The sequence below is a fragment of the Gopherus flavomarginatus genome, chromosome 8 (assembly GCF_025201925.1).
Source record: "Gopherus flavomarginatus isolate rGopFla2 chromosome 8, rGopFla2.mat.asm, whole genome shotgun sequence".
NCBI classification, from domain to species: Eukaryota; Metazoa; Chordata; order Testudines; family Testudinidae; genus Gopherus; species Gopherus flavomarginatus.
In genome coordinates, this window is record NC_066624.1 from 58,599,353 (window position 1) to 58,627,333 (window position 27,981).

A 27,981-nucleotide genomic window follows, 5' to 3' on the forward strand; every position below is an offset into this window, starting at 1 on the left:
CTACGCTGGCGCAGTTGTGCGCAGTTGTAGCGCTTTGCCTCACCGCTCCTGGCCTCACCCCCTTCGCTCTGACTCCTGGCCCCGCCCCGTGGGTCCCACTCTAACAAGGCGGCCTGGGGGGCGGGACTTTCTCAGGAAACCGTCGCTCGGTTTCTGGTCGGCTGGACGCAAAGCGGTCGGGGGCGCCTTTGGGTGACGTGGCGGGCGAGGCGGCCGCAGACCCGGGCTCGGTAATATAACGAGTGGCAGGCGTCGCGCGAGCACTACGGGCGGGCGACGTGCTACAGCCTCGCGCGGGTAGCAGCGTGGAATGTTCCGGCCCCTTCCGCGCCGTAGGGCAGTATCCCTCTCCGACCCCCCCCACCATCTTGGCAGCGTGCATCCCCCTCCCCCCGCCGAGGCACTGTGTAATGTCCCCCCGCCTCTGAGGCAGTTTGCAGTTTTCTCTCTCCGACCTCCCCATATCTTAGCAGTGTGCGTCGTCTCCCCCCCCCCCCAGGCAGTGTGCAATGTTCCCCTTCTGCCCCCCCCCCAGGCAGTGTGCAGTAGTCCCCCTCTGCCCCCCATGTCTTGGCAGTTGCGTTGAACCCCCACTGAGGCAGTGTGCAGTTTCCCCCCTCTGGCCCCCCCATGTCTTGGCAGTGTGCGTCCGTTCCCCCTTGCCCCTCCCCCGAGGCAGTGTGCAATGCTCCCTCTGCCCCCCAATGCCTTGGCAGTGTGCAGTGTGATAGTCATGGTCCATGCCTGTTGTCTGGAAATGCTGACCAGGACACACACTCCCCTACAGCACACACAAACAGACCTGTCTTGGCATGCCAAGCTGCAGGCTTGCTGCCATGCACCTGCCAGATGGTAGACCAGTGCCATGAGTATCTACCTATGGCAGGACTCCACTGTAGGAAATTAGGATGTATCCCATGTGGCCATTTAATAAAAAGGAGAGATTCTTAGCGTGAAAGCGTTTCTCAGCTGTATGTTCCATTTTGCCATCTCCCCAAACACATACAAAAGAGTTTCCCAGTGACAGCTGGGCACATCCTGAAACAGCTGCCTCTGAACATACAGATTCCAACGGGAAAGCTCAGCTTTTCCAAAATCCCCTCACGTGTCCTGTGTGAAACTCTGAGCATCTGAGCAGGCAGATACTTTGAGTTGGTAGCAAAGTTACTGGAGTAGCAGGTTCTTATTCACACCAAAGTAAATAAAATAGAAGATGGGTCAGGTTATATAACTGTTTAAACCTTGTTTTAAAAAGTAGCAAACTTGTTAATTTTATTCTATTTACGTGCTACACACATTTTTGTCCTGCTGTCCAATTCAGTGTCTACTACCATTCACTTTGGGGGGTTCTTTTCTCAGCATAACCACATGGGCATAATGTGGCAATAATTGGCAGTGGTACATGCTTATTTGGCCTGACTCAACATAGGAACTCAGTTTTCTCACATTTTCTGTGGGCAATGGAGCCAGACCCCTTGTAAATGCTGCATTTTGACATTGGCTTGTGGGCATTTAGCTATATGTTGGAAGTGGGAGGAAGAATGCAAACTTGTCAGCAATTAATGCCATGGACAAATGAGTATACACTTGATGTGTCCTATTTGTCCTATTTCCCTATAAAAGTCCTATTAAATGATCTAGAAGGGGAGATAGCTAGGCAGTATTTTTTGTTTATATATAACCAAAGTTTTACCTTGCTTCTGAAACTGATTAGTTATAATCAATAATTCTATCAACTTATTCCACTGAGCGTCCAAGCACTTTCACTGGTTTATTCACATCACATCCAGCACTCCAGTATATCATTGAAACTTGCTGTTTGTACAAAGAAAGATGATGGTTGACATTTTAATCTGTGTTTAATACTGGTATTGTAAAAATTGGTAATGAAAGCAGAGAGGATTTCTTTGTTTGACTTATCAGTTTGCACTAAGTCTTTAGTTCTTCCACACCCACACCCTTTCACTGATCACTGGAGAGTAGTTAACATCTGCTCCTTGTTGTTGCGGGGGGGCACCTGAATTGCAATTTGTATCCAACCAGCCCCCAAATGGTGTTGGTCAGATATGTGTTCTTTGGATTCTTACAGATTAATAAGTGTCCCAATTTATAGATTCTTGCAAATGTACCCAGTGTCATGGGAAACACACAGATGGGTCTGATGTCTGATTCTCAACTGCATTGTGCCTTGGAGTGGAGAATCAGGCTTCAGGAGTTTATATCTGGATATCTTCTCAAGGGCAAGATGCAAGGGAAAAGCAGGCTTGAGCTATGGGTAGAATTTGTGAAAAAGACCAGTCATGTCATGTGCAGCATAAGGGCTGAGGGCATATGTCCTCAGGAAGCAGCACATGAGTAGGTGCATTAAATATGAAGCTCTGTCCTTCATTGACAACAGTTTTGAAGGACCTTTACAGCCATTATAATACATGCATTTCTCAATGAAAGATATGATATATCATGTATATTTCATTGGGAATTTTCAGTAATACTGTTAGAGAGTTTATTCCTTCACTCTCACACTTCTCTGGTCCTTCTCACATGAACAGAGAGCAACAATACCCCAAATCCAAAGGTGCAAACAATTCAATGTTTATTGGAGTGAACTTCCAGCAAGCTTAAATCCAAGTTCCTTTTTCCTTACTTTCGAATCCCAACTTGCTTCTTGTTTGCCCCTAATTTATATAGTAATATTTTCAGCTATACCTTCTATGACGGGGGCTGCCCGTGGGAGGCAGCTGAGGTCACTCAATCAGGGTGAACCGCAAACAAAACGGGGCAGACAAACTCCAAATGCTGGTGGTTATTCCAATACTTAGATTTACCAAGCCAGCACAAAACAGCTTCTATAGTACCTCACTGGTTACTTAGAAGTCCAAACCATGCAGTTCCCTTAAAGTACTCAGCCTCAGGCCTCCGTCCAGACACACCTGTCAGATATATGATGATGGTTCCTGAAATCTTGTCTCATCATATAAAAGAAAAGGTTCTTCCAATCCCAAAGGATCAGCCACATACCCAGGTTCAATCATAACTTAGATCTTACCCACAATACATGCTACAGCCAATTCTTATTAACTAAGCTAAAATTTGTTTAAAAAGAAAAGAGAGAGTTGGTTAAAAGATCAATATACAGACAGACTTGAATTCCATTCTTGAAGTTCAGATGCACAGCAGAGATGAGCTTGTAGTTGCCAAAAGTCCTTTTAGAAATAGTCCATAGGTTATAGTCCAATTTCCATATTCAGGGTGGCTCCAGTTAATGACTGGGGATCTCAATCCTTGTGGCTTAAGGTTTCCCCCTCTTGAAACCCAAAGCAGATCTGAGATGAAGAAGGATCGTGTCCCAGGCTTCTTATACATTTCCAGCAGCCTTTCAGCCTGAGAAAACAATAGGCTTAACTCCTTCTCCCAAACATCCTGGCAATTAGCACAGAGTAATTTATCCATTAAACAGTTCAGATGCAGGTTACCATAACCTTCAAAGAGACATATAGACGATAATACTATTTCACTCAAGTATCATCTTAAATGCTAATATTCCTTTTTTGATCTTTGAATTAAAACTATAGCAATAGACAAGACTTGTTTGCTTACATCACGAGACCTGAGCAAACACCTCCTCTTCTACCTCTAACAATGCAGACTTGCATTCCAAAGCTCTGTTCATTTACATATCTTCCTAACCAGTCCTTAAGGTTCACCCACGGGTCAGGTCAGTCGGTGAGGTGAGTTAATTAACTCTTTCTGGCCCTGTCACCTTTCAATGAGATATTATATTACACTTATAACGTCACACCTTAACCAGTCATTCTACTAAAATTTACCTAACCAATCCTAACATTGTAACATGATTAGCTAACCAATTATATCCCACCACCTTAATTAGTTTACACCCAGCAAAATTAATTATACAGCAGACAGAAACAATTACAGAACCAGACAGAGAACATGCAAAAAACCATACAAAACAATACAGAAGTGAGGATTTCACAACTACATCTATACGGACATAAGGGTTTTACAACTACATCTACACAGACGTGAGGGTTCTCCGGCTGTGTCTATTGATAAGTGAGTTCTTACCAGACAGAAAACTATCAAATTACATTTCTTTTTACATGTTCTAAGCTCTTCCCTTTCTCTGGAGGTGATAGTTCGGCTCACCTTCCTAACAGCCCCAGATTGCCTTATTTCAGTATGACTAAACAGGCCCACAGACTGTCACAGTGAGAGAAGGCCCTTACACAGATAGACTATTATATTGATTCTTTCTTTTATATCTCTATAACTAGCTAAGTGATAAGAATACACCTAAATTCTTAAAGTAAAGGCCAGACATGCTTGAATATCTATATCCTAACAAATACTAGAAGCTTTAGTTTCCCTCTGCTTCCCATATATGATCCTACTTCAGTCTGGATTTTCCTAGATATGAGATGGGTTGACTGTGTACAATAATATAATGATGATCCTGAAACTCTCCTATCTGCAAATAAGAATGACCTTTTACTCCCTACAAGAGCTAGGTTTCCCCTGTAGTTCTGCCTCCATAAAGAACAGTAGCAAGTCAGTTAGTTGAAAAATCTAGTTTTTTTATGCATACGGGACATGGAGAGCAGCAGGAAGAATCGAAACTGGGTGTTAATCCTCTGTTTGCATTTCAGGGCAACCATGACAGTTTCCTCTCTCGTCCAGCTTCGTTTGGTTTGGTGCTGTTGGACCCTACCAAGATGGCAGATGAACGGCCATAAGAAACCCTTGGCAGTGTGGACCAGTGCTACTGCTCAGTGGACACGTAAGCAGAAGAAACTAGCAGAGCTATACAGGATACCAATGTCCAGGCCATCCATCTTATCAGGCACCAGTCTGCTGGGCAAGCGAGCTCTCTCTACAACTTCCAGCAGCCCCAAGGAAGTGATGCTGACTAGTGAGCAGTATGGTGTGAAGAGGCTGCCTTTCTCTCATGTTTCTGATAGTGATATAGCCTTTTTTGAGCACCTTATACCTGGCAGAGTCATCACAGACCCAGATGAATTGAGACTGTTCAATGTGGACTGGCTGCAGTCAGTCCGAGGTAGGTGTTTTAACATTTTGACACACCCTACCCCCTTTTACCTATGATTAGCAGTATATAATAGTAGCTATAAAAAATAGCAAAGTCTTTCTTGTATTTATTTTCTTTCCAAAAACCTGCTTCCCTTTTTAATAAAACTATTGGATATACTCAACCTTTAAGAGTTTATTCTAATAGTTTTATAGCCATCTATTCCACTGAGCCCTATATTGAAAAATCTGCAGGCAAAAACATCAACTCCGGTGCCAAGTTTGTGCTGCTGCTTATTTATACAAATCCTACAAAATCAGGTTTGGTTATTAGAACTGGTGGAAATTTTTCATTCAAAAAATACTTTCCTATGAATTTTTTTTTGGTCAAAACTCTCAATTTTGTCAGAATTTTTCACTGGAACAAAAAATATTTCCTAATCAGCTCTTGGTTAACTGTTAAATTATGTTTTTGTTTACATATACCCAAAGTTTTACCTTGCTTTTGAAATGGTTCATTTTATAGTGAAATTCATCCACTAAGCAGTCAATTATGTTTTAATTGATTCTTTTAGAGTATCATATCTACCTTAAAAATAAGAGTGTTTGTTTGAAATATTCAAATTGTCAAATCTTTCTTTGATTATCCTAAAGATGGAGCTATTGGATCCCTGTATATTTGTGAGAGCTCTATAAAGTACTTGCCTTGTATCATCATTAAACTCACTGACCCAGTGAGTATTTAGAACAAGGTGTTAAAATACCTTACAGTAGAGTATGATTCTTCAGTCTTCAACACAGCGGATTTATTTTTGAGAAGATGATTGTTATTGGAGTTCTCTTCTCTCCACTTATTTATTCTCTTAGCATGGAAAATGGCATAGTTTTCCATGGTTGCCAATGCCAAGTCAGTGAAGCAGAACGCCGGACTGAGCAGAGCTAATTTAGGAAATTTAAGATTTGCTTCTGTGGAGAAGACCAATGATTACGGCCCTAGCAAATTCATGATCCATTTTGGTCAATTTCATGGTCATAGGATTTTTAAAATAATAAATTTCATGATTTCAGCTATTTTAATCTAAAATTTCACAGTGTTGTAATTGTAGGCATCTTGACCCAAAAAGGAGTTGGAGGGGGGGGTACTGCAAGATTATTGTAGGGGGTGTTGTGGTATTGCTACCCTTACTTCTGTGCTGCTGCTGGTGGCAGCGCTGCCTTCAGAGCTGGGCAGCTGAAGAGTGGCGGCTGCTGCCAACTCTGAAGGCAGAGCTGCCATCAGCAGCAGCACAGAAGTAAGGATGGCATGGTATGGTATTGTCACCCTTCTGCTCTGCTGCCTGCAGCGCTGAGCCCTCAGTCAGCAGCCACCACTCTCTGGCCTCCCAGCTCTGAAGGCTGCAGCACAGAAGGGTGGCATGGTATGGTATTGCCACTCTTACTTCTGCACTGCTGCTAGTAGGGCACTGCCTTCAGAGTTGGGCATCCAGTCAACAGCTGCCACTCTGCGGCCACCCGGCTCTGAAGGCAGCACAGAAGTAAAGGTGGCAATACTGTGACACCTCCCACCCCCAAAATAACCTTCCAACCCCCAGCAACTCCCTTTTGGGTCAGGACCCCCAATTTGAGAAACACTGGTCTCCCCCTGTGAAATCTGTATAGTATAGAGCAGTGGTCCCCAACCTTTTCGTCTGGCGGGTGCCAGACGAAAGACCATGGCGATGGTGGAGCATCCGCTGAAATGCCGCCGAATTTCTGTGGCGTTTCAGCGGTGACGCCTCTCGATGACTTCACTTGTCGGCAGCAAGTGGCGTTGTTGAGAGGCATCACCGCCGAATTTCTGCAGCGTTTCGGTGGTGACGCCTCTCAATGATGTCACTTGTCGGCGGCAAGTGGCATCGATGAGAGGCGTCACTGCTGAATTTCTGCTGCGTTTCGACGGCAACGCCTCTCAATGGTGTCACTTGCAGCCGACAAGTGACGTCATCGAGAGGCATCACTGCCGAAATGCTGCAGAAATTCGGCGGGGTTTCGGCGGATGCTCGACCCCTAGCCAGGACGCGGGCACATTTAGATGCATGGCACCCGCAGGCACCACTTTGGAGACCCCTGGTTTAGAGTAAAAACACACACAAGATCAGACTTCATGGCCTGTGATGTGTTTTTGATAGCCGTGAATTTGGTAGGGCCCTACCAACGATTTACCTAGTTTGTTGCCCTGCTTTTTCTATGTGTACAATACTTCAGGGAGAAGTGAAAGTCATCCATTATTACATCTGGCCAGTTATCCAAGTTCTGTGGGAAAAATTCCAGCCACATGAGAGCTGCTATTTGCCAAAACTATTGCCATTTAATGTCTTATTTTTCTGACCATCTCTTGTCCTCACCATAGCAACATACTCTAATTGTAAAATGAGAATAAAGATTTTTACCTTTTTAGTAAAGTGCTTGGGGAGCTATAGATAAAAAGCACTATACAGGAGCTCAGTATTATTACTGTTATTATAGGACACTGCTCATTTGCAGCCCATCCATGTCATTTCTGATCACTAAGGCCTGGTCTACACTCGGTCGGGGAGGGGGTGGGGTCGTCGATCTAAGATAGGCAACTTCAGCTATGAGAATAGGGTAGCTGAAGTCGACGTATCTTAGATCGACTTAGAATCACTAACTTCACGTCCTCGTGGCGCAGGATTGATGGCCGCCGCTCGGGGCGGCAGGTTACATGGGCTCGAGGTGCCCGAGCACCAGGAATATTCAAGGCTGGGGGCTGTGCTTCAGCCATATTTGGAGCTGGGTTTCTCCCCTGGCCCTGCCTGGAGCGGGCCCCGCCCCCGCCTTGGAGCTTCCCTGCCTGAAAAAAAACAGCCCGTGCCTCTCTCCCTTGCTTGTGCTGCCAGCTGCCTGCCGCTGCTTCTGCCTAAGGCTATAGAGAGCAGCGGCCAGCAGACTGTTGGAATAGCTCAGGAGGGGGAAGGGGAGAGAGGAAGGGGGAGGAAGCACACGCCTGCTTGGGAGCCCTCTGTCCTGTCCCCTGGCACCCACCTGGAGGAGACGCCAAGGGGACTTCCGGCCAGGAGATGGACATCTGGGGTGGACCTCACTCACCTGAGCAGCTGCTGGGGCTTCGGTGAGGTTTGACCCTGTGATCCACCCCCTCCCCCCTGCAGCCCCCACTCCTGCCCAGTGCTGGGCAAGGGGCAGCCCCATTCTCAGTCGGCTAGGGTGAGGGGCAGCAGGCTGCAGCAGGGGAGGAAGGAAGCTGCATGTGAAGGCAGTTCTCCTCCCTCCCCCAGCACCCACCCACCCACCACAGGGGAGATGGGGGAGGGGAGCTTCCTAGACCTGAGCAGCTGGGGCTTGGGTGAATTTTGTGAGACCTTGCCCCCACCTAGCCACCACCCTGCAGTTCTCACTCCTGCCCCATGCTGGGCAAGGGGCAGCCCCATCCCCAGTGAGGCTATAGTGAGGGGCAGCAGCAGGGGAGGCCCACGTGATGGCAACCCTCCCCCCCACCCGTTATCCATCATAGGGGAGGAGTGGGGGCTTTCTGGACCTGAGAGAGTCCCTGGGAGCATGTGCAGTGACTGTGGTGCAGAGTGAGAGTGCTGCCGGGGGGATGGGGGGGGAGGGAAGAGGAGGGGTCCCTCCCCTGGAGCTTGCTGCTGCCAGTTGGGGGAGAGGAATCCTCTCTGGCCCTAGCCCTGGGGCAGCCTGTCTGCACCCCAAGTTCCTTATCCCCAGCTCTGCTCTACCCCAGAGCCTGCGCCCCCAGCACCCCAACCCTGAGCATCCTCCTGCAGTGTGAACCCCTCATCCCCAGCCCCACTCCAGAGCCCTCACTTGAGGGGAAAAACATGCAACTTAAATATGGTGGTCAGTTTGGAGTATCATTGTGTTTAGCACAATACTTGATTATTTTACACCCTTTAAAGTATATAACTAGTCGTATACAGTGGGAATGTTCTTACTGTTTTCTCTGAATACTGTGTGGGTTCCTCAGTTTCCCCTATGCATTTCTCAAGGATCTAGATAGTGGGATATGGGAGTGTGATTGTTGTAGAGCCCTAGAGGGCCAGTGTGATGCCATCTGCACAGAGAATGGCCAAAACCCTGTCTCCAGGCAACTGATGGCCTGGGCCGCTCTCCTGCAAGGTGCCAACTGAAGATGTTGGAGAACAAAGAGATCAGGTGGCCTCCTAATGCCTGGAAAAGAAACAAAGGCCAGAGAAGGGAGTGTCAGTGCCTGTGCGGACTTCTGGGAAGCGCATGGCGTGGAAGGGGATGCTGGGATGCTCTGGAACTATTCCATACAAAGCCAGTCAGGACTCTGGGGGAGCCTCCTCTCTCTGAGCAGACTGTCTCCAGAGCAAGAAGCTTACACCTTCCTGGGTCTAACCTCAGAGCATTCAGCATGCCCTTCCACACCTTGCGCTTTCCACAGCGAGTCTGCCTAGGGAGGTCCTGGGGCAACCAGAGGTCCCTGCACCCCAACTCTGCAGTCAGACGTGACTCTCAGCCAGCCGGTAAAACAGAAAACTTATTAGATGACAGGAACATGGTCTAAAACAGAGCTTGTAGGTGCAGAAAACAGGACCCCTCAGTCAGGTCCATTTTGGGGGGTGGGGAGCCTAGACCCAAGTTCTGGGCCTCTCCCCATTTCCCCAGCCAGCTCCAAACTGACACTCCCTCCTCTGGCCTTTGTGTCTCTTCTGGACAAGGAGGCCACGTGATCTCTTTGTCCCCAACACCTTCAGTTGGCACCTTGCAGGGGAAACTGAGGCACCCACACAGTATTCAGAGAAAACATTAAGAATATTCACACTTCTTCACAACAGGTGCACAAAATATAATACTGTATATTGAAGCAGACAAGTGCTGCTTCTGACTTTCCACTTTTAATTGACTCTTGTAATCTTGTGGTGCCTATGCGTTGTAGCTTCATTTTATATCGGCTTACAGGGCGAGAGCGGGGAGGCACCACCATTTTGGGCACCACCAAAAATTATACAAACCTGCCGCCTATGCCGCCACTCCCCCATCAACTTTGCTTCTGCCTCTCGCCGAGCTGGAGTTCAGCAGTCAACAGGAGGGTGATCAGGGATCCATTTATCACCTCTACACTACATGCGATAAATTGATCTCCGATAGATCGATCGGTACCCACCAATCCGGCAGGTAGTGTAGACCAGGGATAGGCAACCTGTGGCACATGTGCCAAAGGCGGCACGTGAGCTGATTTTCAGTGGCACTCACACTGCCCGGGTCTTGGCCAGTGGTCTGGGTGGCTCTGCATTTTAATTTAATTTTAAACGAAGCTTCTTAAACATTTTAAAAACCTTATTTACTTTACATACAACAATAGTTTAGTTATATATTATAGACTTATAGAAAGAGACCTTCTTAAAACATTAAAATGTATTACTGGCACACAAAACCTTAAATTAGAATGAATAAATGAAAACTTGTCACACCGCTTCTGATAGGTTTGCCAAGCCTTGGTGTAGATGTACCCTGAGCTTGGTTACTATTGGAGCACTGCAGGAACGTGTTTCTTCCATGATTTTCCCTGTGCTGCTAAACCAGGGAACAAGTAACCTCACCTCATAATTGAAGCTCATGGTGCAGATGACCCTGACATGTTCTGTTGCCACTAGTGTCCGAAATACCAAAAGATGCTGGGTTTTTCTTTTTGACCACAACCTTTGCTTCAGATTGATTTTACCATACTTTGCTTTCATTGCAGGCTGCAGTAAGATGTTACTGAGGCCACGGACAGCAGCAGAGATATCTGAGATTCTCAGGTAATTTACATCTTTTTAACTGATCTTTGCTATTTAGTGCTTCTGTTTTGCCATCTCTGAATTCTGTCTTTGCTCTACTCCAACAACTTTCTCATATCATTTGATATTGCTACCAGATTTAATCAAGAAACCAAGGAATGTGCATGGAATAAGCAAATCCAGTCTAACTATGAAAGCTAGACCAAGAGAGCTTTCAGGTGGTTAGAGAAAGGAATGAGTTCCTAACTAGCAATATGATCACTGAGAACAACTAACAAATGTTATAAATGCCAAATGGGAAACAGCTGGCTCCTCAGATCCACACACCTGTGGCCCTGATTAGAAAATCCTTAGTAGTAGTGTGTGGGTGTGTGTGTAGGGGGCAACGTCTCATCATTAGTGATTTCTCTGCTCCACTGAACTGACCTAATTGGAAACAGTGCCAGCTGCAGAAAAGGACAACCCTCAGAAGGTCACAACAGGCTCAGGCTGAAGGAGAAAAATAGCTAAAGGGGAAAAAGGAGATTAGGAGAACAAAAGGAAAATAAAATAAGAGATTCAAAATAAATCCTAAAAGAGAAACCTTTGGCCTGATGCCAGCTTCAAAGAGCTCCTAAACCTGAAGGTTTGATCCTGTATCCATTGAAGTCAATGACAATACTCCTCTCCGTGTCACTGGGTATAGAATTGAGCCCTAATTTAGCAGCAGTACACAGGCTTACCACTTGGTGGTTCAGACAATTAAAGGTTGATCCCATTTTACAACAGTGTATGAACCCAATACCAGGTATGTTACAGCAAAGTGTAAAGTTATCCTGAAACCTTCTACCATCAAGGTCTGCATTTATGAAATATTTCCTAGTACACTGCAGCTTTGTACACTTAATACAACTAGAACTTGCAGGATTCAGGATGTCTCTTGGTTCAGCAACAAAAGAACAGCATATTTTCCTAGTTCTAAAAGGTTTTCGAGGAGATTTTTAAAGTGCATTAGTTACAACAAGAGAAACTAAAAATATTTTTACATAACTAGATAGTCCTTATCCTGAGATGCATCACAGCTCTGTAAGAACTGATTGTGGCACTTTACCTTCTTGAAGGCCCCTTGCTAGTCAGCAGCTGTTCCTGATAGTATCTTGTATTCCCTCTAAGGGCCTGAATTGGCCTTCTGTTCTTAGTCCTTCCTTAATCCTCCACCCTGTTCATGTGTATGAGGTCTAAGCAGAGAATTAACTTAGACTGCAATTTTGGAATTAAATTGTAAACTCTGTGGAGCAGAGACCTGCCTTTTCACTTATTCTGTAAGATGCCCCACACACATCCATAGTGCTCTATAAATAAGGCTGTGATGAGCTCACAGAAGTCACGGATTCCGTGACTTCCATAGGCCTTTGTGACATTTTCTAACCTGGGGCTGGAGCTCCCAGACAGCCCTGCCCCCACAGCTCCCAGCCCTCACCCTGGTGGGGGAACCCACAGCTGCCCAACTGTGGTGGATGGCCGGTGGACCCCGCAGCTGCCCAACCATTTCGCACGGCAGGGGACCTCCCTGCAGCTGCCCAGCAATGGCAGGCAGCGGGGGAACTCCCTGTAGTTGCCCAGCGGGTGGCCGACAGATGCTGCAGTTGCCTAGCACTGGGGGATCTCCCTGCTGCTGCTCAGTCCCACAGGCAGGGGGCCCTGGAGCTCCCACACACCGCTGTGTTGAGGGATCCGGGAGCCTCAGCAAAACCAAAATCCCATGCAATAAGGTGGAAAGAACACACAGCAGTGTGATAAAGATGTGCTAACAAAGGTAGCCACATGAACAATTAGTTTCTAAAAGGAGTTGACTGCTGTTTGGGGTAAAAATATTGTATTGTACAACAAACTACAAAAAAGGGGATGGTCCTGCATTTATATTCCTTTATCCAAGGCCTATTGGCATCAGCAGGATTTGTGCTTTCTCACTCTCTATCTGAAACCGACCATTCATCTCAAATTCAGCTTTTAGGACTGAAACAATTTGCTTTAATGAGGATACCCAATTCATCCAACTGCATGTGAGAACAAATCTCCCAGAGGCATGAAGAAGGGAAGTGGGACATGGCTCTGAGCAGTGTGATTGCTGAACAATGTGTTCCCTTTCAGGTATTGTAACAAAAGGAAGTTGGCAGTAAACCCCCAGGGAGGTAACACTGGCCTTGTAGGGGGAAGCGTTCCTGTCTTTGATGAGATTATCATCTCCACAGCTCTGATGAACCAGGTCATCAGCTTCAACAGTGTGTCTGGTAAATATATTTCTTCTAATGTAAAAGGGCTCATCTTTTAATCCTGTGAAAGCTACCCTCCTTCTGAGAGGTGCTTAGTATAGTATCAGCAGGGATTCAAACCAGCAGCACCACCTCGAGGAGGCAGCAGGGGCTTCCTGAATCCAGGATTCTTCTGATATTGTTTCTGATAGTACATGGAGACTAGGGGAAGGGAGAGGAGTACCTGCACTCATCTCAGTATCTGTTTAAGAAATCCAGATGGGATACTATCTGGATCTGATAGTAAAGGGTAGGACATAAATCACAGTGGTATTGAAGAAAGGATCTGCCAGGTTTATGGCCAGTCTGCACTGGCATTTGTGGAGGAGAGAAATGGAAAAAGTATGCATATGTGGTTGGACATGGGGAATGAGAAAATCTCTTGTTGATTTGAACATTTAAGTTCTTAAAAAGTTGAAGTAAGGGAAAATTAAAGGGAGAGAAATATTTGGTACCCCTGTGTTCCAGATACCAATCCAGGGCTTTCTCCTCTTGAAGTCAGTGTCAGAATTTCCATAGACTTCAGTAGGAGGGTATAGCGATGCAGACTCACCCCTGCGGCACCTCCCGCTGGTTGTCTTGGGAATTAGCTCACCAGTCATTGGAGCACCCTCTGCAGGCCAGGTGTCCTGCCTGTCATTTAGCCCCCATGTCCCTCACAGGACCCCTGGGCGCCTTTAACTGGGTGCTGCCCCCTGGAAATACCCCAACAGTCTGCATCTCCCCTCCCAGGGAAACCCCCACCCACTATCCCCACTTCGCCTCAGTCTTGGCTACTGCCCAGTCTCCATCTAGCCCCTGTTCAAATTGTGGAGCAGACTGCAGTATAAGCCACTCATCACAGGCAAGGGGGGTTCGGACCAGCTGCCTCTGCCTACCCATGGTCTGCCCCCTGCAACCCAGTACCTAATGGGCCTCATCAGGACTGCGGCCTGGGGCTTTCCTAAACCAGAGCTTCCTAGCTCCCTTGGCCTTTCCCCAGCCCTGCTCCAATCTGGATTCCCTGCTTAGCACCTTGCAGCCAGGCCCTTCTCCCTCTACAGACAGAGAGAGACTGCCTGGGCCTCTGGCTCTCAGCCTTTTATAGGGGTCAGCTGGGCCTCATTGAGGCATGGCCCCAGTTGAGCCTACTTTCCCCCAATCAGCCCAGGCTTCTTGCCCCAGCCACAGCCCTCTCTTGGGCTGTTTCAAGCCTCGCAGGGCAGAAGTGGATAACCACCCTGCTACAGAGGGAGATAGAGTCATGAGAAGAATTGTTTTGGATTTGAATTGTACCATCAGGCTAGAAGTGTTGGAGAAAGGGGTGGTCCTAGTTACTTACAGTTGTCCTGCATCTTTAGGAGACCATTTCTGTGTGTCAAATTGTAGCTTGATTCTTGTGTTTCAGGAATCCTTGTTTGCCAGGCTGGCTGTATTTTAGAGAACCTGAACCAGTATCTTGAGGAGCTGGACTTCATCATGCCACTTGACCTTGGAGCCAAGGGCAGCTGCCACATTGGTGGTAATGTGGCAACAAATGCAGGAGGCCTGAGGCTGTTGAGGTACGGCTCTCTCCGAGGGACAGTTCTGGGACTGGAAGTGGTAAGATGAATGTCTTGTAGCTGCTTTCTGTATCTGAACTTCCTTCCATCCTGTATCCATGCATCCGACGAAGTGGGTATTCACCCACGAAAGCTCATGCTCCAATACATCTGTTAGTCTGTAAGGTGCCACAGGACTCTTTGCTGCTTTTACTGATCCAGACTAACACAGCTACCTCTCTGATACCAAGCTGGGAGGGGTTGGAAGCACTTTGAAGGGTGGGATTAAAATTCAAAATAACCTTGATAAATTAGAGAATTGGTCAGTAATCAACAAGATGAAGTTTAATAAAGAGAAATACAAAGTTCTACACTTAGGAAGGAAAAATCAAATGCACAACTACAAAATAGGGCATAACTAGCTAGGTGGTAGTACTGCTGAATAGATTCAGGGGTTATAGTGGACCACTAATTGCATACGAGATAACAGTGTGATGCAGTTGTGAAAAAGGCTAATGTAATTCTAGGGTGTATTAACAGGAGTGTGGTGTGTAAGACAGGGGAAATAGTTGTCCTGCTCTATTCAGCACTGATGAGGCCTCAGCTGGAGTAGTGTGTGTCCAGTTGTAGGCCCACACTTTGAGAGAGATGTGGATAAATTGGAGATAGTCCAGAGCTAAGTTCCCTGTAAGTTCCTCACACATCACCTCCATATTGGTGCACATAACAAAATTCATTCTTCACATGGATCTAAAAAATTAGAGAGAACACTGGTCCAGAGGAGAGCAACAAAAATGATAAAAGGTTTAGATAACCCAGACTATGAGAAAAGGTTAAAAAAAACTGGGCATGTTTAGTCTTGAGAATTAAAGGCCGAGAGGGGGACCTGATAAGTCTTCCAGTATATAAAGAGCTGTTATAAAGGGGACTGTGGTCAATTCCCCATGTCCACTGAAGGGAGGACAAGAAGTAATGGGTGTTTCAGATTTAGGCCTGGTCTACACTAGCCTGTTATTTCAGAATTAGCCAAGTTAATTTGAAAAAAAAAAAAAAAAAGTGATTCTGTCCACACGACCAAACTGGGTTTTTTGATTTAAAGGGCTCTTTACTCCGATTTCTGTACTCCACCTCGGCAAGTGGAGTAGCACTTAAATTGAGGTCGCAATCCCGGGTTAAAGGTACTGTGGACACAATTTGACATTATTGGCCTCCAGGAGCGATCCCAGAATGCTCCCTTGTGACCACTCTGGACAACACTCTTTAACTCCGTTGCACTAGCCAGGTGGCAGAAAACCCCCTGGGAGCTTTTGAATTTCATTTCCTATTTGGTCACCATCAGCACAGGTGACCGTCAGCACAGTCCACCGTCACAGGCGATCATGCAGAGTCCACCATCACAAGAGATCACACAGTCCTGGATTCGCAGTCGAGCTCCAGCCTGCTCCAAACGAGAGGCACTGGATCTCATTGCATGTTGGGGAGACGAGTCTGTTACGGCAGAACTACATTCGAAAAAAAGAATGCAAATACGTACACTAAAGTCTCCAGGGCCATGACTGAAAGAGGCTGCTCCAGGGACACAGAACAGTGTCGTACAAAAATCAAGGCGCTCAGGCAAGTGTACCAAAAATCCAGGGAGGCGAACGGTCGCTCTGTGTCACAGCCCCATACATTCCTCTTCTACCGTGAGCTGCATGCAATTATGGAGGGTGACACCACCGCTACCCCACGACTGTCCGTGGACACCTGCAAGGGGGGAGTTGCACAGAGCGAGGAGGAAGAGTCATTGGAGGACGAAGAGGAGGAGGAGGAGGACAGTGCACAGGCGGCAAGTGGAGAATGCATTTTCCCCCCTAGCCAGGAACTATTCTTAACACAGAAGCCAGTAGCCTCCCCCCACTCCTAAGATGGGCTCCCGGACCATGACCCTGGAGAAGGTACTTCAGGTGAGTGGGAACCTGATCGGAGCCACGCGGTGGGGGGTAGGGGGCAAATGCAGCCTCGCTGGTCTGTTCACATTTAGTTTAAAGGGCTCATCCCTGCTCAGAGCCTCATCGGAGCCACGCAGTGGGTGCGGGGGTGGGGGAGGGGTGTTGTGTGAAGCGATCATCCCAGGGAGCCTGCAGTCCCTCCTTTTATGTGGCAAATCCACCAGGCATTGCTTGCTATGGGAAAGGGCCCAGCAGTTTGAAAGCATTGAAATGAATGTAGAAGAAGCAGAACCTCGTGTGCCCCTAGGCTGCCTGCAAGCTGAATTCTGTTGCCTGGCCATGTGATGGCTTACTCACACCAAAGTGTCCCCTTTGTTCTCTGAAATATATCTTTTTAAAATACTACCCTCCTCTTTTCTCCTCCCGCAGGTGCAAATGTTTCAATGAGGCCCCTATCTACTTCATCCCAGAGGCTGGTCCGGATTAGAAGCTGGAAAAAACAAACTCGGGACGACATGTCCACCAAGCTCGTGCAGTCCTCCCGCACTGATAGGGCCCAGCTGAATACATGGAGGCAAAAAATTGCAGAATCCTGTAAAGCAGTACAGGAATATGAAGAGAGGAGGGACGCACACGATGTGAGCAGGCAAGACGCTGTGGTCAAGCTCATGGGGGAGCAAACTGACATGCTCCATTGTATGGTGGATCTAATGCAGGAAAGGCAACAAGACCACAGACTGCCGCTGCAGCCCATGTATGACCTTCCTCCTCCTCAGGTTCCATAGCCTCCTCACCCAGATGCCCAAGAACACAGCGGGGGAGGCTGCGGGGACCCACACACTCAACCCCAGAGGATCGCCCAAGCAGCAGAAAGCTGGCATATGCAAACTTTTGATTTGGTTTCTGGACATGTCCTTCCCTCCTTCCTCCACCCCCCTAACCCAATACCCCCCGCCCATCCCCCCGTCTACCTTCTGATTTCTCTCAATGTGTTGTGCAACAAATAATAAAGAACAGTTTTAAAACAATTTTGACTTGATTTCCTTTCATATATTTATATAGGGGGCGGGTAACTTCAAGAGAAACAAACACAACTGTCACACCGTGCCCTGGCCAGTCATGAAACTGGCTTTCAAAGCTTATCTGATGCGCAGCATGTCCTGCTGTGCTCTTCTAATCACCCTGTTGTCTGGCTGTGTGAAATTGGCCGCCAGGCGAGTTGCCTCAACCTCCCACCTTGCTATAAACGTCTCCCCCTTACTCTCACAGATATTGTGGAGCCACAACAAGCAGCAATTACAATTGAAATATTGGTTGTGCTGAGATCTAACAGAGTTAGTAAACTGCACCAGTGCGCTTTCAAACGTCCAAAAGCACATTCTATCACCATTCTGCACTTGCTCAGCCTATAGTTGAACTGCTCCTTACTACTGTCCAGGGTGCCTGTGTACGGCTTCATGAGCCATGGCATTAAGGGGTAGGCTGGGTCCCTAAGGATAACTATAGGCATTTCAACATCCCCAACACTAATTTTCTGGTCTGGGAAGTAAGTTGTTCAAACAGAACAGAGTTCCTGAAGATGTGAGCATCATGCACCTTTCCCGGCCATCCCATGTTGATGTCAGTGAAATGTCCCTTGTGATCCACCAGTGCTTGCAGCACCATGGAAAAGTACCCCTTGTGGTTTATGTATTGACCACCCTGTTGTGCCGGGGCCAAGATAGGGATATGTGTTCCATCCATCGCCCCTCTGCAGTTAGGAAACCCCAGTGCATTAAAACCACCCACAGTGGTCTGCACATTTTCCAAAGTCGCTACCCTTGATAGCAGCTGGTCAATGATTGCATTGGCTACTTGCAGCACAGCAGCCCCCACAGTAGATTTGCCCACTCCAAACTGATTCCCGACTGACCGGTAGCTGTCAGGCATTGCAAGCTTCCACAGTGCTGTGGCCACCCACTTCTCAACTGTGAGGGCTGCTCTCATTTTGATGTCTCTGCGCTTCAGGGCAGGGAACAGCAAGTCACAAAGTTCCATGAAAGTGGCCCTACACATACAAAAGTTTCTCAGCCACTGGGAATCATCCCAGACCTGCAACACTATGTGGTCCCACCAGTCTGTGCTTGTTTCCTGGGCCCAGAATTGGCGTTCCACAGTATGCACCTGGCCCAACGCCACCATGATCTCCCAATCGCCACATGCCGTGCTTCTAGTAACATCTGTGTCCATGTCCTCATCAGTATGGTAATCGCACTGTCATCGCTTCGTCGCCCCGTTTTGCAGGTACTGCACATACTGCTGGATAATGCATGAGGTATTTACAATGGTCAAAACTGCAGCGGAGATCTGAGTGGGCTCCGTGCTTGCCGCACTATGGTGCCTGCAGGGGTAATCCTGGAAAAAGGGCGTGAAATGTAGGAGAGCTGTTCGGTTCAAGATGGCCGATAAAAGGTGGCAAATAGTTGTCTTCTGTAGCTTTCACGGAGTCAGGAAGCTCGCTAGAGCTGCAAGAGTGGGAGAGCAGAGTTTGCAGCGGAAGCTGCAGCTCAGTTCGTGATGGCCAAAAAACGGCAGGGAATTGTTGGCTTCGGTAGCTTGCACGCGAGCCCGGGACAGACAACATGGAAAAATTAGCTAGCAATGCAAGAACGGGAGAGCAGAGTTTGCAGCAGAAGCTGTTCTGCTCGGTTCACAGTAGCTGAAAAAAGGCGGGAAATGGTTAGATAAAAGAGTAGATAGAAAGACGAGAAGATATGCGAGGTGGATTCATAGTACCAGGAGACAGGCGGTGCACCATACTGCATTGTCTGCTGACAGTATGGTATCTGCCGTAGCTTTCCTGGAGGGAGGAACAAGTGACAGCACAGACCCAGAAACACCCACAAGAATGTTTTTGCCCCATCATGCACTGGGAGCTTAACCCACAATTCCAATGGGCGGCAGGGACTGTGGGAACTGTGGGATAGCTTCCCACAGTGCACCACTCTGACATTCGATGCTAGCCTTGGTACTGTGGATGCACTCTGCCGAATTCAGGCACTTTAGTGGGGATACACAACACCGAATGTATAAAATCGCTTCTGAAAATTCGAATAGAATAAGTTTGAATTAATTTCGTACTGTAGACATATCCTTAGGTTGGAGTTAGAAAGTTTTTCCTCTTCTCTAAGAGTAGTTAAGCACTGGAAAAGGCTTCCAAGAGAGGTTATGGAATCTCCATCATTGTCCTTCCTGTTCTTAAAACCCTTCAAACACCTGTCAGGGATAGTTTAGGTTTACTTGTGTGATGGGTTGTCCCTGGGGTGCTGCCTGGAACTGGCGTACCACTGAGCCCTCTGACCCAGCAGCCTGGGTTCCCTCTCACACTTAGCTGCTGTGACAAGCTGCAAAGCCCTCTAGCCTGCACTTTCACCAGCATTCATACAGGTAGGGACACACCCAGCTGCAGTTACATGCAGGCTCTCTAACCACCAGCTTCCCAGCCTAGGACCACAGAGCAGTACCGTCCTGCCCTGGTCAAATCTGGCAAGTATATGGGTTTAATGCCCAGTCCGTCTCTCCCTCAATGTGAAGAGCACCATGCACACTTGTGGTAACCAAGACACCTTAGATGCACACTGGTTTGGATTAAAACATAAAATAAGTTTATTAACTACAAAAGATAGATTTTAAGTGATAGCAAACAGATCAAAGCAGATTACCTAGTAAATAAACAAAAACAAAAAAGTTGAGTTTAACATATAGATAGTAGTATATGAATTGGCAAATTTTCACCCTGAGTGATAAACAGGCTGGCAGATTCTTAAGGCACAAGCTGCTTTTGCTTAGCAGCTTTGGCTTCCTAGGTTTTCATACACAGGCTAGAAATCCCTTTAGCCTGGGACCATCACTTCCGCCAGTTCAGTCCAAGTATTGCACCCAATTTTGGGCCCCCAGTTACAGAAAGGATGTGGACAAATTGGAGAGAATCCAGCAGAAGGCAGCAAAAATGATTACGGGGCTGGGACACATGACTTACAAGGAGAGGCTGAGGGAACTGGGGTTATTTAGTCTGCAGAAAAGAAGAGTGAGGGGGGATTTGATAGCAGCCTTCAGTTACCTGAAGGGGAATTCTAAGAGGATGGAGCTAGGCTGTTCTCAGTGGTGGCAGATGACAGAACAAGAAGCAGTGGTCTCAGTTTGCAGTGGGAGAGGTCTAGGTTGGATATTAGGAAAAACTATTTCACTAGGAGGCTGGTGAAGCACTGGAAAGGGTTACCTTGGGAAGTGGTGAAATCTCTATCTTTAGAGGTTTTTAAGGCCTGGCTTGACAAAGCCCTGGTTGGGATGATTTAGTTGGTGTTGGTCCTGCTTTGAGCAGGGGATTGGACTAGATGACCTCCTGAGGTCTCTTCCAACCCTCATCTTCTATGATTCTATGATATAAGGCTGAGGCAGACACCGTGCATGGAAAATGTCAGTGCGAACTATTAAGGTTTGGCAAAATAGGTGGTGCTACCAGCCTATTAGTGAAGTTCAGTTAAAACACAGAAAAGTCTTGGCTGAATGTCTTGTAGTTCTATTAGGCTGTAAAATAGTCTGCTTACTTCTGAAAGTCCTGGTGTTTGGAACATTTAAAGATAGACTGAAAAATTCACTAGTATGTTTATTGTAAAGAACAGTATTGGCGGGGGAAAGGATTACATGACCCAGGTGGTCTTTTTCATCTCTCAGGTGTCTAAGAAGTCAAGGTAATATTTAACTAGAGCATATCTGTTACAAACCCATCCAATCGTGGTTTAAGGGCTCAAATGATGGAGAACTTACTACTTCTGATGATTAATTACCCTCACTGTTTCAAAATTGGCACTTTACTTTCATTGGTTCCATCAGCTGTCCTAAGCTAAAAACTACGTACAGTGGCTGATCATGTCCATTGGAGAAAGATCACTGATTGGTATGAAAAACAATCTGTTCTTATTAGTGTAACTGTTCCTTGCTTTTCGTGCTACACATGAGCAGAGCATGTACCACTAAGGAAGAGAGGAATTTGGTGGAGCAAAATGGGCACCATGTTGATGAGAGAAAGCTCTCCCTGTCCAAGGCTATGTGGAAGAAGTGATAGGGAAAAAGTGTGAGGAGGGACAACAATTAGAAAAGGAAAAAATAATATAACCACATTGCAGCACTGAGAGGTAGAGCCCTGCAAATTCCGCAGACCATTTTTGTGGATCAGATGTATCCGTGCTGGGCTCTCTTGAGAGGTTTGCTGCAGCTTCTTATCATCTTGTCTCTTCACACCAGCTCATCACCTGTGTGTATTTGCGTAATGAAGGGTTTATCAGTATTGTTTCTTTGTCCTCTGCCAGGTCCTGGCTGATGGCTCCATTCTGAACTGCTTGGCTTCTCTGCGGAAGGATAATACTGGCTATGATCTGAAGCAGCTTTTCATTGGGTCAGAGGGGACTTTGGGGATCATTACTGCTGTCTCTATCCTCTGTCCACGGAAACCCAAGTCTGTGAATCTGGTCTTCTTAGGTAGGCTCTGTCCCTCTCTCATTCTCTAGCAGTGGTGTTGGTAACCAGAAACAATATGCAATGGTGTTCATACAGTATCAGAGGACCAAGAGACTGATTTGGGATATATTATTGGAGATGAAGCTGCCCTGTGATCCTGGGGGCTGGTTTTTAATAATTTGACTGCTGAAACCAGTGACAGAAGAGGCCGGGAAAGAGTGAGAATTGAGAGAGAAGGTACAAGTCAGTAAACTGCTGTAAACCATCAACTTGATTTTATTTCTAATAACAAAATGTTTGAGAGAGTTTTTTGGTGTGTATTAAAATACTTGTGGTCACTGGGATTTAGCAAAACTCTCTTATCTGTGGTATTCCTGTCACCATGCCATTTGAGCTTTAGCTTAGCTCTGGCAGGCAAAATGTCATTCACAGGTAAAAAATGTTAAGTAGAAGTGGAGAAGGGAAGGGACCCAGTGTTTAGCTGTGCTGGTTATATTTTGCCTCACCACCCTTCTGGCCCAGACAGATAAGTGAGGAATAGAGATACGGTGCCCTTAACATCTTGATAGGATCCAAGATGTCCTGTTTTCTAAAAATTATTGGCATGAAAAAGACCAGTCTGGTAAGAGTTGCACCTGCATGGTCTACCTACGCTAAACATTTGCCATCACAAACATTTCTAACAGCGTTCTGTGTAGCACACATCATTAATTATTATTTACTGGACCCTGGACAAACTATTTTGAGGGGGCAGTATTTTTTAGTATGCTAGCAGTTTTAATTTTCTCTGTGCTGTTTGTTGTCTTTGGAAAGGTTGTCAGAGTTTCTCTCAGGTTCTTGGAACTTTCACTACCTGCAAAGGCATGCTGGGAGAGATCCTGTCTGCATACGAATTCATGGATGACAAGTGCATGAAATTGGTTGAGAACCACCTCAAACTGTCCAACCCAGTGACAGGTACTAGAATTAATGTACTGTGCATAGACAGGTGTTCTGGAGTATAAGGCTGTGCTATGAACCCAAGTATCTTGATGTTTTATTGTGCTGTTGAAAAAGACATAATATCTTCTGGGGATTTCTTTTGGGAGGAGGTAGGGAATGCTGGGCTAAATACTTAGCTGATCTAAAGAAAGGTCTCTCCAAAGGTGAGAAGGGAGTCCAGTATCCAGGTTCACTGAAGTCTGGACTTCCCACACTGTTCCACCACTGCACTCCAACCCTGCCATGGAGCAGCTAGTCTCCTGCCTAGGACAAGAGAAGTGTTCAACCTGTATGTTCAATTATTGAGGGGTCTCTCCAGAGATAGCAAAAAGACAGCTTTTCATAGGGACTGTGTCTAGTCCCTTGGAGTAGGAAGGAGGCAGCAACCTAATAAATAACGTGAATAAATTCCAATAACATTGTAACATAATTTATCACTGAGCAAACTTCCCTATCTCCCCAGCTTAGTCCCCTGAGACATTCAAACAAACATCACATGAAACATAATTTTTTTGTATGGGGGAGGGGGAATTTTATTTGAAATTATTGGCCCCATCTCAACAGCAGCTGCTACAATAAAGAGTGATTAAAACAAGGGCAGTGCATAGAGCATCTAATGTAGCATCAAGGCTATAGAGTAGCAGAGAGGGATTCCTCAGAGGGAACCTATGTGAAATGCAGCAGGAAAGGGCAATTTCCAGAATTTTGGACTTTATTTACATTGGTTAACTGGAAGGAAGCAGTAGATAAGCTGTATGCCTTGTGGCAGAGTTTATTTCCGTACAAATGGAAAGTATCACTCTGAAACACTCACTCTCAAACACAAAATAGATATTTGACACGATCAAAAATATTTGCAGAATTTCCAACTCTCGGGGACATAACATCCATTGTGCTCTGTCTAGAGCTCGCTGCAGTCTAGCCAATGCAGAGTGCAGAGCAGCTGTTCGTGAGGGAGTCTTCCCACATATCCCAGCTCTGGAGGCATTCACAGCTATTTCACTCCTGCCTTGGCCAGCAGAATTCTTGTAGGGAATGGTGAAAGGATGCTGAAGGTTGGGAAGATCAGTTATCTCAGCCCTCTACTTTATACAAAAGGAGTCACTGTAGAGAATATTCTCAAAATGACCTTTTAATAATCTGAATTAAATCCCTATCTTCTGCTACTGGCTGTTCTCTTGTTCTGTCCTTTCTCATTTCCAGGAAACCCCTTTTATATTTTAATTGAAACGTCAGGCTCCAATTCTGTACATGATGAAGAAAAGCTGAACAACTTCTTGGAACATGTCATGGCCTCTGGTTTGGTGACTGATGGGACTGTGGCCACAGAGGATAAGAAAATAAAGGTGATTCACCCTCCAACATAAACACTGATGGAATCATTCTCTATTTGGGTTTGTACTTTATATTGATGAATGGTTAAACAGTTTGTTCTGTGGCTTAGGAGTTCTCAAGTCACTTGACATCAGGAGGAAAACTTGTAGCTTCTTTATATGGTGAAACATATGCCAATATTTTTTTTGGCTGTTTTGCAATGTTCTACCAACATTTTCCTTATGACCCTCTCTTATGGTGTTAATGTGGAGGTGCTGAATTGTCTTTCTCTAGACATGCAATTTTGCTTGAGCACAAAGTAGTAGAGAAATTCCTCATTTTCTTATCCAGCAAAACAAAACAATAGAGAGAGGCTGACAGGTGATGGAGGTAGAATAACCCTATTCCTCTGTAGAAATGGGAAGATTTGCAGTGCTGGACTACACCCTGACCCTCAGTTCCTTGGAATATGTTACAGTGGTGTGTATAGTGGAAGATCTTGCGTTGGACTGGACCACCTGTCTCTCAGTCTCAGCAGCATGTTGCACTCATGTATATGGGAAGCAAATTTTGGGTACTAGTATGGAGCTGAGATGATTATTATTTACATTACAGGAACCCCTAGGGTCCTATATTAGGGCCCTATTGTGCCAAGCACTGTATCAGCACATAACAGAGGTGCTGCCATCCCAAGGAGTTTACAATTTAAGTACAAGACAAGAGACAACAGATAGATACAGCAAACCAACAGGAGAGTACAAGGAAACAGTGAGATGCTCCTGGTCAGTGTGATAAGCAGTGGTCATTGCACACCAGTTGCCTGACCATAGTGGTTTTTTGTTGCCTTGTTGACAGTGGACAGTTTTAAAGAGACAGTGAGGTGGCTTTTTGGATGTTTATGGGGAGATGCTTCCATAGTCTTCCCCTTCCCTCACAGCCAATGCACTGGCAGGAGATCAGAGTATTGACTCTAGACAGAAAATTAGCCATTCTAAAACATCCAGGAAAATGAAATTATATGTTTTCTCCTTTCTCTGAGACAGGATTGAAACACACTCAAAGTTGGATTGGAGCCCTGTATTTAGAGCCAGAGACTGCTGTGGGTCAAGGCTGAGATGGTTTGTATGGGGCTCAGATAGCAGGGTGCTGGTAAGGCAGGACTGAGGTGCATGGGAACCAAAGACTGCAGTAGCAGGGTACTGAGCAAGTCAGTTATTTTAACCAGTACTGCTTTATCTGAAATTGCTGAATTTAGAGACCTCATGCATAGTTCCACCATATGATGGTGCCAATTCGCCAAACAAATATAAATTGATATTTCCGAGAGCTGTAAGATAATACATATCCAAAGGGAGGACGTAAGGCCATCACAGTAGCTCATATAGTTGGATAACAGTTCCCTGCCCCTCTGCCCCCCATCCTCAAACTTCATGAAGAGTGAAATCTGATGCATTTGATTTATTTTAATTTGCTCTCTCCACTTTATCGTTTTTGATCCAATGAACTACAGATGTTGTGGTCTCTGAGGGAGCGGATCACGGAGGCCCTAACTCATGATGGCTGTGTTTACAAATATGACCTCTCACTCCCTGTGGAGAGACTATATGACCTTGTGATTGATACCAGGGCTCGACTGGGCAAGACTGCCAAGAATGTGGTTGGCTATGGCCATCTAGGTGAGTTGGGAAACATTACGGATTTCCTTTTGTAGCTTAGCTTCATAAGAAATGGAAACTAGATGGTATTGGCTGACTGAGAGCTATAGCTCTAGTCGGAGCTGTGAGGATTTGTTGGAATCCATTAATTTCAGACATGATCCCTATGCTAACGGAAAAATTGATTTCATAACATTAACAATCTGTAGCACAGTATAAGAAGTTATTCAAAGAGATGTTGCCTTGTAGCTCTTTATCCAGTGTTTTGGATAGATTTTATTGGGCAATAAGTTTGATCTGCACAGTCAAATAATAAATGTTAGTGTTTGGTAGGAACCACTGTCCTCGTTAGAGGGAGTAGCAATATTTGTAAACCAATTATGGCTGAGCCATTAACCACCAGAAAAAAGTGAATAAATAATGCAATTGGGTAAAAAAGGACTTGAAATTTTTAAAGGGATATTTTGAAATTTATGTAGTAAAACTTGACTCCGGAGACAGACAAATGGATTGCTTAACAGAGCTGAGCTGTCATTAGAAGTGGAGCAGTGTTAAGCACTCTCTATTTGAAGATATTTCATAGCAGTGTCTTTAAACAGGAGGTTGCTTAATAAAGGTTGTCTTTTGTACACATTTGACTATATTGACGATTTAGTTGGTGTTGGTCCTGCTTTGAGCAGAGGATTGGACTAGATGACCTCCTGAGGTCTCTTCCAACCCTGATATTCTATGATTCTATGAGTTAACAAATAGAATTATTATTTTTAATTCTACATCTTAATGTCAAGAGTCATGTCCCTTTTGGGAGAGCTCTTTTCTTCCAAAGTGAACACGAATCACTAAAAACTTCAGATTTATCTTGACTCCCAAATAGTCAATAGATATTTAGATGTTAATCAAAGATCGTTATTCAGAGGCAGTCCAAAAGAAAACAACTCTATTAATGAGCTACATTTAAATGGTTGCAAAAATATAATTGCAAGAGATTGAATCATGTGGTATCGGTAAATTAAAATGTCACAGTCCTAATGAAGTAACTTTAGATAAATCTTTGCCACAAGAAATATTATGGCTGAAATTCTAAAAGCACAAAATCAGGAAATGGAAAGTTATTTTTACTCTACATTGTGAGGGCTTTCTGATAGACTATACTTCTTAGAGATGGCACAAGAGCTAGGAAATATTCTGAGTTATTCAAGCACATAACTGTCTGAAGAGAGGAACCAGTGTTTGTAGAATCCTAATGGACAGCTGGTCTCAGGACATAACACAGACTCTGCTGTTTTGTTACACAGCAGAGCCAATGAGAAATTTTCATAGCACGGTCATTCTGTTTCTCTGTCAGAACCATCTCAGACCCAGCTCTATTATGCTTTCTTCCAGGAGATGGAAACCTGAACTTGAACATCACAGCTGAGTCCTACAGCCGTTCCCTGCTGGATGCCATTGAGCCATTTGTGTATGAGTGGACTGCACAGTATAATGGCAGTATCAGTGCAGAGCATGGATTGGGCTTCAAGAAGAAGCATTACATTCAATACAGTAAGCCACAGGAGGCAGTCCTTCTGATGCAGCAGGTCAAGGCCATGTTGGACCCCAAAGGGATTCTGAACCCTTACAAGACACTGCCAGCTAGTTCCTGAGAGCTTCGTGCTGCTGAGAAATAGGTGTATATCCTGTTGTATCGACTGTATCTCTAGCTCATAACTGCACTTTAGACTCTGACAGACTGAACAATGCTCAAAGCTGCCTTGCTCACTTTATAATTGTACTGAAATGGTAAAGGACTCCCAGTATTATCCATCATTGGACGAGCTCTGACCGTCCAGAAAGCAGAGATCAGTAGCGGCCAAAGCCACACAGGCTTCCTCATGGCTCTGAAAGTTCAAACTAAGTATACATATATAAGGGGCCTACCTGCCAGTCCCTCCCATGCTGCCGTGCTTAGAACTATCTCCCATCTCAGT

At 45.8% G+C, this 27,981-nt stretch overlaps 2 protein-coding genes across 9 annotated transcripts in view; both read left to right on the forward strand.

The window, feature by feature from the left end:
- ING5 (inhibitor of growth family member 5) overlaps positions 1-27,981 on the forward strand; it is a 245,932-nt gene that overhangs the window by 41,315 nt on the left and 176,636 nt on the right. Inside the window, exon 11 of one of the 8 annotated variants that reach the window (XR_007775986.1) lies at positions 11,630-11,641. The exons of the other annotated variants lie outside the window; for them this stretch is intronic. The gene's annotated coding sequence lies outside the window, so the exon portion shown is untranslated. Of the gene's footprint in view, positions 1-11,629; positions 11,642-27,981 lie in introns of those variants that run through there. 8 annotated transcript variants of the gene reach the window in all.
- LOC127056986 (D-2-hydroxyglutarate dehydrogenase, mitochondrial-like) lies at positions 122-27,952 on the forward strand. The gene is made up of 10 exons (XM_050965517.1): positions 122-230; positions 4,668-5,077; positions 10,790-10,847; positions 12,957-13,096; positions 14,505-14,698; positions 21,917-22,085; positions 22,878-23,021; positions 24,249-24,391; positions 25,870-26,035; positions 27,398-27,952. Exons 2-10 carry the CDS (start codon positions 4,675-4,677, stop codon positions 27,655-27,657), a joined length of 1,677 nt encoding a protein of 558 aa, XP_050821474.1. The 5' UTR covers positions 122-230; positions 4,668-4,674; the 3' UTR covers positions 27,658-27,952.

What these genes read in the sequence shown, in the direction of transcription:
- LOC127056986 (XM_050965517.1), top strand. Translation starts at nt 4,675, where the DNA reads ATGACAGTTTCCTCTCTCGTCCAGCTTCGTTTGGTTTGGTGCTGTTGG. An exon ending in CTGGCTGCAGTCAGTCCGAG is followed by an intron (nt 5,078 to 10,789) that starts GTAGGTGTTTTA and finishes CTTTCATTGCAG; the next exon opens with GCTGCAGTAAGATGTTACTG. An exon ending in CAGAGGATAAGAAAATAAAG is followed by an intron (nt 24,392 to 25,869) that starts GTGATTCACCCT and finishes AATGAACTACAG; the next exon opens with ATGTTGTGGTCTCTGAGGGA.